General features: G+C 34.1%; 1 protein-coding gene across 1 annotated transcript in view; it reads right to left on the minus strand.

Annotated features, from left to right (window-relative positions):
• Positions 1 to 3,119: 3,119 nt before the first annotated feature.
• LOC126398140 (coagulation factor XIII A chain-like) overlaps positions 3,120 to 10,825 on the minus strand; it is an 18,714-nt gene continuing 11,008 nt past the window's right edge. Inside the window, exons 12-17 of the mRNA XM_050057362.1 lie at positions 10,131 to 10,240; positions 9,069 to 9,234; positions 8,820 to 8,974; positions 6,527 to 6,663; positions 6,345 to 6,450; positions 3,120 to 4,080 (exon numbers count right to left, since the gene is read on the minus strand). Coding sequence (XP_049913319.1) covers positions 4,045 to 4,080; positions 6,345 to 6,450; positions 6,527 to 6,663; positions 8,820 to 8,974; positions 9,069 to 9,234; positions 10,131 to 10,240 — 710 coding nt within the window. The 3' untranslated portion in view covers positions 3,120 to 4,044. The remainder of the gene's footprint in view (positions 4,081 to 6,344; positions 6,451 to 6,526; positions 6,664 to 8,819; positions 8,975 to 9,068; positions 9,235 to 10,130; positions 10,241 to 10,825) is intronic.

A 10,825-nucleotide genomic window follows, 5' to 3' on the forward strand; every position in this document is an offset into this window, starting at 1 on the left:
ACACTGTGGACACACAGTCACTTCACACTAAACCCACACACTAAAAAGAGTCAAAGCTTCTCTAAGTCTAGTGTAGTGCAGTGTAAAAAGTACTCAAGAAAACTACAGAAACATTTATTATTATGGTCTCATAACTTTAGAAATAAGGAGGATTTCTATGTGTGTGTGTGTGTGTGTGTGTGTGTGTGTGTGTGTGTGTGTGTGTGTGTGTTGAATTAAATAAGAATAGTGACATGTTTAACTGTCAGGAAAACATATTGGCCAATCTCAGGCACTCTAATAATAACCCTTATGGGAGGACTGGTTCATACTGGTCTGTAACAGGGTTGAACATTTTGAGCTCAGTAAGTCTCAGCTCTGTGAGTGTTCCAGATTTAGCTGGCGAACTTTTTACATATGAATAAAAATGTTATATCTAATACAATTTTACTTTTATTTTAATGGGAACAACTTGATTTTTATACTTTAGCCCTAAACAGGGTCAGACTCAAAGAGTGTGATGAACAGATTAACATCATGAAACATGAGTGAAAGTTAATGCTCACCAAACATTACTCCTTAAAGTTCCCTCCAAAAAATTGATGTCACTTCCTGAAAATGGTCTCAGTGGAATTGTTGTCTTGTTTTTCTTTTTGTAGGAAGCCAGAAACGACCAACTAAAAGGTGGAAAATGACTTCAGGGACACACAGTAGGCTAAATGGTGAAAATTTAAAAAAAAGAAAGAAGAAAAGATGAAAAATAAAATAACGATATGAATGAATGAAAAAACAAAACAAATAAATAAATAATAAATACATAAATAAGATAAGAATAATAATGAATAGATAGATAGATATCTATAATTTAAGGTATTTGTTATAAACATTTGACACATTTTAAAGAACATACAAAGAAGTCATTTGCAGGGACAGAAATGTTTCTGCATTATAGGAATGAGCCATTAAATTAACTATGAGGACAACAGATTTTATGTGTGTTCATTTATTTATGTTTTACGTTACTTTTTTTTTATGTGATGCATTATTTTCTCTGTTGCCATGTAATTTACTAAATTGAATTTAACACCTAATTTTTGCCTCTACTTTTTATTCAACAAAGTCAGTCTGACCAAAAACGCAGCATATGAAATAAAAAATAAATAGGTAACATAAACAGGCTGTAGAGTAACTGTTGAGTGCTGCAAAAGTATATTCACTTAAGATGCACATGTCAGGATTTGAGTTTTAAATTGATCCAAATACTGTCAAAGTAGTTATTCAAAAGTAAAAGCATGTCCTTTGTCAATATGTGAGAAGAGTTTTAAAAATAATCCACAAATGAATCACAAACATATTAAACATTATAAAATGTACTTAAGAAAAACTATAAAAGACTAATCTTATCAAAAGTAGAAGTACAGCTTCTCAGTTTTTATTTGGTTTTATTTCTCATAATTGCTGCAACAGACCTATTTGGGCTCTGTTGTATCATTTTCCTGTAATTTTCTGAAAAATAAAAACACAAATTATCTTATCATTATCTTGTTTTCTTTTTTTCTGTATTCAAAGCTTTATTAAGATTTAGCATAAAAACATTTTTAGGACCAAAAAATGCAAACATAAACAAGCCATAAAGCAACTTTCTAGTGCTACGATATTCATTTAGGATGCTTATTGTGTATCAGTATTTAAATTTTCAGAATGATCTTGATAAGTTAGAAACAATTTACTAAAAGCATTTGTCAAACCACTGGACTTTTCTTTGCAGGTTTGCAGGTTGAAGATAACTGTGTTGTGTTTAGGTGTGCAGGTTAAAGATGACTGCATTGTGCTCTGTAGGTCAATCAGTCGTAATAAAAGGCTGTTGGCTCTCTCTAGTGGTCAGACTATGTAACTGCAGCTGGTTACACAACAAACACACAAACAGGTCAGAAGTCCAAAGGTCAATTATATCTGCATGTTGATTAACACACAACAGGTGAAAGATACTGAAGTACATTTACTCAAGTTCTATACTGAGGTACAATTTTAGGTACTTTACTTGAATATTTATCATTTTATGCTACTCTATGTTCTTTTACTTGATTCCTATTTTTTTCTTTCCTTTTCTTTTCTTTTCTCTTCTTTTCTTTTCTTTGCAGGCTCAGATTAATAACACAAATATAATACAACCAACAAAAAATGATAATGAATTATTGTAGTTTAAGATAAGACATTCAAACTTTAATAAACTACCCAGCTGTATATAAAGTAATTTAAATGAGGTCCACCTTTACCAGCTGCAACATTAAAGTGATGAACAAATTATGACAAAATTATTCTGAAATGAGCTATTCTGCATGAGCATTTTACATTTAGCATATTTTGATGGTAATACTTTTGGACTTAAGCACAATTTTGAATGCATGATTTCCATATGTATTTCTACACTGTGGCAGTGGTGGGAGAAGAAGGGAGAACAGAGTTGGTTGTCACATTTATTAGTGTTGTTACTGTTTTAAAATGTGGGTCCTGAAATTAAGGTCAGAGGTTACCTACATGGTCATGTCAGGAGAGCCAGTGCTCTTGTGAGCATTTATATTTGTGCAATGGTGTGTCTGTGTAACTCCGCAGTTACACCTCCAGCACACTTATCTATGGTGGGGGTTTTGTGAAGTGCTGTAAAGTCTAACTGATTAAAAATACACCTAAAACACACATTAAACACGACTTAATAGGAATAAAATCAAACACAATTCAACAAATTGGCTTCATTGTAACTTAGAAAGTTTACAGACAAAACAATCATCTTATACGAGACACATCTTTTACATTTTACATGGCATAAATCAGCCTAGTGTCTAGCTGAGTTCTGGCTACCCCATGAAGCCAGGATAAGTCACACACAAGATTTAAAATGCTATTTTGTGGAGGCTTTATTGTCTTCACAATTCACTTTTTCTTATCTGTGAAATAAGAGTAAATAAAAGCTCTATTATAAACACTGAAACTACAGTGTTTTGTGATCGATGATTCTGATGGATTTGAACATAATGATTAGTGACACCTTCAGTGGGTTTGAATATGCTTTTATTGTTAGTAGAAAGATTCAGCATTAATAAAAGATACTAAAGAAAAAAAGGAATACAATCACATTAGTTTTCATCCAAAAATAAAGAATGAAGATTAAACACATTTTATATGCAGACTGAGAGGAGGATGTGAGGTCTGACTGCTCTAAGAATATCACAGATAATTACTGATTGAAAGACGTTATGATTGATTAATATTTCATATTGGCTCATTGTGTCAGAGCGGAGATGTGATGGAGGAGAGCTGCTGCCAAACTCACTCTCATTGATCCAGCTGGGACCACCTCACAGTTTTTTGCTCAGTTTTTAAATTTCATTTCTGTTAAAAAAAGGTTGAGTTTTATTTAAATTTACTGATTAAAAGATGGTGTTGAACCAGAGAAGCTTCCAGAGCTGATTTTTTTTTACCCTTGTTCCAGTTGTAAACTATATGGCAAAAAGTATGTGGACACCCTCTGTTCCAATCACATGTGGCAGGACCATTAGGATGTCCATAAACTTTTGCTTTGTAGTTCCATTATCCAACACCGTGTTTATGCTGCATTTGATTTTTTGGCTATTTTAAAATTATCATTATCAATTACCGTTATATATCATGTAAATATATCATGTAATGAATCTAAAATATAGATTTTACATGTAACCTCAGATCACTGTATCAATTAAAAAACAAACAAATCCTACAATTTCTCAAATCTGCCCAATAACTTTTTTTAATTCCAGGTTTATGCATTTTAAGCATATTGTTACCTTTAACCCTTGAGCTTCCTCACTAAACTAGCTAAGCTAATTTTAAAATGTCACACAAAACCCCCTGAGTCTGTTAAGCAAAGATATATGTAAATAAAATTAAGGAAGAAATCAAATCATCATCAAAGATGTCATTTGCACGGTTTGTTGGCTCCGCCCGCTCAGTTTAAAGCTTCTGTGATTGGTGGAGGCGTGGTGAAAATGGAGATGGGGCAGCGTCACCTAGCTCTGTGAGCCAATCATTTCAGGGCGTGATGAGGATATGAGTAGATCCCCTCACCTGAAAAAAATACAACAATGAACATCAATCAATGGATGCGCGAACACTGGTTCAGTTAAATTGAAATCATTAAAATAAAAAAATAAACCAAAAATTCTCCCTCTCTCTCTCTTTTTTGTATAGATTGCTGTGTATTTGTACATGTTTTTTATATGTGTGATAAATTATAAGAAAGAGAGAGAAAAAAGGGGTTTATTATGGTGGCTATTTTAGGACAAAAGCCGAATTTTGTCAGACTTAGCTGAATGCTAACATGTTAAAATGTTGAATTAGCTATACACAAATTAAACATTTTACAAAAATAAAACAAAGAGATAAGCAGCATGTCAATAACTGCTCAGTCTTATACTGATGTTAGCATAGAAACATGCTAGCACAACCACAATATGCTAATATGGTAATGTTTAACTGATTCATCCAAGCTTTGGGTTTAGTACTGATTTTAGCATAGGCCTATTAGCAACACCAGCATGTTAAATTTTACAAAATATTGGCATGCTAATGTCTAGTGTGTAACACGCCGTGTGCTGAATGTTAACGTTTGTAAATGTTATGTTTTCATATAATATGTTTGTTAACAGTTTTGGGATGTTGAAATGTAGCATTAAGCCTATTAGCAATCATGTTTAGATGCTAATTGTCAGCATTTCTATCCTATGTCTATTTGTAGACATTTTGCTAATATTTGGTGGGTTTATGCTTTGAGCTAAATGCTAAATTTAGCATATATTGAAATGCTTTCATTCTTTCATTCATTTTCTGTAATGCTTATCCTATTGGGGGTTGCAGGGGGGCTGGGAAACGAGGTACACCCTCGACAGATTATTGCAGGCTCACATTCACACCTACGACCAATCTAGAGTCACCAATTAACCTTTGGACTGTGGGAGGAAGCCAGAGAACCCGGAGAAAACTCACAATGACACAAGGAAAACATGCAAACTCTGCCCAGAAGGCCTCCCCCACCTAATATGCTTACAGAGTATTAAATATCAGAAAACATTGAAATGCTAATTTTAGCATGTAAAATGCCTTGGGCTAGTAATGCTAACCTTTGCACGTGTCATGTTATTAATATAGGCTAACATTTTTGTTAACACTTTTAGGAGGTTATTATGTAGCAGTAACCCTATTAGCAAGCAAAATGCTGTGTGTACATATTTATATCCTGTCTATTTGTAGACATTTTACAGTTTGGTAGATTTAGTAGCTGTGCTTTTAATAGTGAAATGCCTACAGTTTAGTTCCAGCAAGATAAGACCGTAGGACACGACAAAGACATTTAAATAATGGTGAAACGGAATGAATTGGTAATATACTGAAAATAATTTCTGTCCACATGTTGGGATGTATATAATGGCTGCACAGACCACCGGCGCCATCTGCAATGCTGCCTCAGTTAAAAGGATCAAATCATCTCCACGGTCACCTGGTTTGTAGTCAGAGACGTTTGATTCCGCCCTTTAGTACCATCTACTGGCTGTATCTATACCATCATAAAGGACGAATGGAAGTATGAGGGCAGCCATGTTTGCAATGTTTGAAACAGACCTATCTCATTTCATTCTTAAGGGGAGTATAAATGAGCCTTAAGAGGTATTCAGAATTGTTGGGCTGCCTGAACAACAGGCAGTCCCCCAAGATGGTGCCCCTGTCTCACACAGATGTAACTTTATATTCTGTAGGCCTATATAACACCAAGTACTGCATGTTTATTTGTCAGTCAAAGTTAACAGCTGTGGGTTGTCAAGCACATAATGCACTACATTTTGCTAATATCTAATAGGTTTATGGCTCTTTTGAAGTTGAATACTAACTTTAACATACTACAATAACATGCCTACACTTAGTTTGTTAATCTTAATGATAAATATAAAAATGATTGGTCTGTTAATGTCTACTACGTAATGTCTAGTGAACTAGTCTGTCATTCACAGTTAATGCTAATATTAGCACATGGCAACATGCTTGTTAAGATCCAAAACATATGGGATATTATTGTGTAATGTTGAGCATGCTAATATGCTATACTCTGCATTTCTATCCTACTTGTGGAAATGTAGGCAGAAATTGTAGGTGGAAAACTAGATTTTATTATTTGTCAGTTGTTCCTGGTACAAACTGCTGAACTGATCTTAAGAGCTACGTGGGTAAAATTCCCAGAGGCCTGATGGGAAATGTGGTTTAATGACAGAAATATGTGGACAGATGAGATAATAGTCACGATACTGAGCAAAAATTGTACAGAAAGTTGTTGAGGTTACCTGACGGAGGTTCTTGCAGTCCAGCACCGCCACAAGGCAGCGTTGTCCCTCCAGCCGAGGGGTGAAGGACTCTGTCCAGGTGATCGAAGCCTGAGCATCAATGACACTGAAACACACACAGACAGGTATAAATACACCTGAGGCAAACATCAGTCAACATGTCTTCACAGGTGTGTGTGTACCTGTAGTAATGTGTCCTGTCGCTCATGAGTCCTGATCCCTCCATGGACAGGTTGACCTCCTGCAGGGGGAAGTTGAAGGGGTTGGTGAAGGAGACCGTCACAAACATCTCCCTCTGCACCTGAGGCTGGCCACTCACCTAGAAACACAGAAGAAGAAGTAGTAGTAGAAGAAGGAGAACAACAACAACAGAAGCCTGCAGTAAAAATCTTTTTCAAGGCATATTTTTCTACAAATACACAAGGTGGGCCTACTTCTCAGTATTTTCCATTACTGCAGGCTATTACATAGGATTACTGCTACAAAGACTAAATGCTTTAGTAAGGTTACTGCACCCTAAACTTCATATTGCTTAACTTAGACCTGTTGTGCTGGTTCGTGGACACTATTCTGTGCCATCTAGTGGTAGCAAAATACACTACTCCATGTTCACACAAGATGGCAGCCATCTCTGCCAGAATCTACAGCAGATTCTGATATGAAAATGGACAAGGTTCAAAACCTGATCAAATGTTATAGTTGAAACTTGTTTAATATTGCTTAATGACATTTGTAGTTTGATATGACTTAGAAATGTGACCAGTTTTAGCAATAGTAACAAACTAAAGCGCTGTTTATTAGGAAGTACTAGTCTCAGGACACTGAGACTTCATTATTGTATTATCAGTGCATTTCACACAGTGAGGTGTGACAGACTAGTCATATAGACAAAGGACATTCATAGTACGGAGTATGGAGCAAGGAAAATTCATACAGAGTGACAAAATGAACACATCACATTTAGATATGTTGCATTATTTGGAATTTTGTTTTTGAACAGCCATGTCCAGGTATTTACATGAACAGTTCTGAACAGTTTTAGACTTGAATGGTGACCTCTAACCCATAGAATTACAAAACATTGAACAAATGTGGCATGTTTACAATTTAGTTTTTGCAAAGCAATGTTCAGGCACTGAAATGAACTGTGTTATACTTTATAACACACCTGTGACTTTTAAAAATAAACCCGTGGTCCTCATATGAGGACATTCTATTTTCCAAAACAACTTACTGTCCAAAGACAGTGCTTAGTTTTTTATACTTATCAGGTCCAACTAACCCCAAATAACTGTGAAAAATTAAAAATGCATGCTAAACAAAAGCTGAGGTCTCAGGAGGATTCTCATGTATTTCTATTGTAATTGTATTGTATGGAGTTTAGTGTTATTGTCGGGTAAATATCGAGTATGCTTTTAGATAATCGTGATTATTATGATTATTTTTGATACTATAACATGAATATTTTGTTAATTTTTTCCCCTGACAGCACACAGTATTGTGTCCCTTTTGTTTAAAGAATCCCAGTTTTGGAGATTTTCCTAGTTTTAAAATTGATCATCATGGAGAAAAGCATCTCTAAAACCTACTGCTTACACAAAACCTGGTGTGGAGGGACAGAGAAAGCTAAAGCTAGCAGCAGAAATATGTGTAATTTTTTATAAAGTTACTTTTATCATCTTGAAAAAAAATGTGTCTGACTTAAAAAAAAATGTTGCCATATTATTGTAAGTGTACTATTGATTTTAATAAAAGGACAGGATTTAAAAAAATATAATTTGCATAAGATAGAGTTCCTGTAAAAGTTTGTGGCAAAGTTGTAGCCTATATTCTACATAGGACAGAAGTTGCCAAAATCAAAACTAAACTAATTGATGACTCAATAAATTATTGAGTATGTCATTAAATGTAACAAAATATTATTTAAAACAAATGAAGGCATCAATTAATTGATAAAAAAGTCACCTGAATTTATATTTCTGTTTAAATCTGCATTTTTATTTATCTACCTTTGTGTTAATTCCCCTATTATTTACTTTTCTATTTAATTCCTTTTAATATTTGGTTATTTATTTATTTATTATAAAAATTAAATATTTTTTGTAATCAATAATAAATAAAATAAATATATTGTCAAATGTATAATGTACTAATTTTTATTTTTTTTTTAAATGTGTTTATGGATTATTTTGCCTTTTGCAATGACCCTTTATTTTCTCAAACTCATTTATGTCTGTTTTATTATTTAAATACATTTCTCAATGCTTTTATTTCTTCATCATGCGGTCGATGGGGCTATCATTCAAAGTGTGTCATGACATCACCTTTTTGCCTAATGGTTGATCGACGGAGTGCAAAGATCAACTATGCATGCCTATATTTATTCATGTACATTAGAATAAATATGCACAAGGTTACTAAAGTCATGTAGAGATGCTTTTATCTGATGCCCGATTTGTATGCTGTGTGTTTTACCGTCAGGGTGAGCATCGGAGTCTGCAGCTCGACCACCTTGATGGTAGTCACTGATTGGTCGTCAGCTGTTCCAGTCACAGTAAAGTGCAAACACTGCTGAGAGCCCAGGTGAGGCAGGTACTCCTGAGCTGGGAACTTCAGCATTTCACTCTTTACTGCAACACACACACATTCACAAATCCTGATTGTAACAGAATTTAATTCTAAAAACCACAAATACACAGAACCTTCCTCTTTGATGTCACTCACTCTCATGGGGCGGCACGGTGATGTTGAAGGTCAGGTCTTTCAGGTGACTGGCTCTGACTCCGGTGTAGAAGATGACGGACGCGGCCAGGTGAGTTTGGACTGTCATGGGGTATTCACTCTGGTTGTGGAAATCCACCTGCAGGTTCACATCTTGACCCAGGAGGACCTGCGGAGAGGAGTACAGAGTACAAGTACCTTGAATTTGTACTTCAGTACAGCACTTGAATAAATCCACCACTGTTTAAAGGATGGTGGGATGGAGGGAAATTATGGGGCCATTGTTGTTGGACATTAACAGTAAACAGCCAGTTTGCTGCAGTTGATTCCGTGAAGTTCATTTTTATTTCAACTTAAGAACCTGAAATGATAAGCTTGAGTTTCAAACAGCAAAGTACTGTAGAGAGTACAATTCTGGTTCTGGTACTTGTACTTTACTTGAGTATTCATTTATGTAACAGTATACTTTTAATCCACTACATATCAGAGGGAAATATAACCACTTATTACTTGACTACGTTTGCCAGCCTTCGTTACTTTGTAGACTCAGATTATTCATACAAATAATCAATCTATTAACAATATACAGTATATGAAGAAATTAAAATAAGCTCCAACTTTACAACATTAAAAGTGATGAACACATTAATGCATTAATAATTATAATCCAGTTATATATCATGTATTATTCTGATATAAGCTATTCTGCATAATGAGTACTTTTAGCTTTGGGAATTAAATAATTTTTTAATGCTAACACTTTTATACGTTTATGTAAGTAAAATTAAAATTTGCATGTAACAGTATTTTGGCACTGTGGTATTACAACTTTTACTTCTTCTGCCACTAGTCTTTAAAGTTATAAACAAGATGAATGGATGGATGGATTGATGGATGAATAAATGGATGTGCTCACATATGGGTAGGTACAGAGATGCATGATAAATGAATACATGAATGGATGGACAGATTCATGTACACAAAGGTTGATGGATGGATGCTAGATTGATACACAGATGGATGAATGTAAATATTGACAGACAGATGTGTGGACAAATGTGCTACCTGTGGGGCATTCATGATGATAGACAGCTGGGACTCAGGCAGCTCAGAGTGATCCCTCATACAGCCGTACTCCTCCGCCCGAGCCATAGTCCTGTTGTCTTCAGAAGTTCCTGCGGACAGAAAGTAAAAAAAAAAAAAAATCTTTTGCAATTTCTTTGCTGATATATTTTGAATATTTAACTTACTTTACTCACATTTGAGTCAAGCAACATGTAATATGCATTAACAATTTGTTTTCTGTGAAAAATGTGTTAAATGTAAAGATTTTGATTTTAAATGTTAAATGTAAATCCAGATTTAAAATCTCAGTCTAAATCAAAATGTTAAATCTAAGCATTAAATTTAAATCTAAAAATTAAATCTAAATCTAAATATTAGATCTAAATACAAATGTTAAATCTAAGTTTACATCTAGCTAAATGTGAGGAAATTGAACTAAATATCCAAAATATATCAGCAAGAATATCGTGTATATATATATANTTAAATGTTAAATGTAAATCCAGATTTAAAATCTCAGTCTAAATCAAAATGTTAAATCTAAGCATTAAATTTAAATCTAAAAATTAAATCTAAATCTAAATATTAGATCTAAATACAAATGTTAAATCTAAGTTTACATCTAGCTAAATGTGAGGAAATTGAACTAAATATCCAAAATATATCAGCAAGAATATCGTGTATATATATATATA

Source organism: Epinephelus moara, chromosome 11, assembly GCF_006386435.1.
Source record: "Epinephelus moara isolate mb chromosome 11, YSFRI_EMoa_1.0, whole genome shotgun sequence".
NCBI classification, from domain to species: Eukaryota; Metazoa; Chordata; class Actinopteri; order Perciformes; family Serranidae; genus Epinephelus; species Epinephelus moara.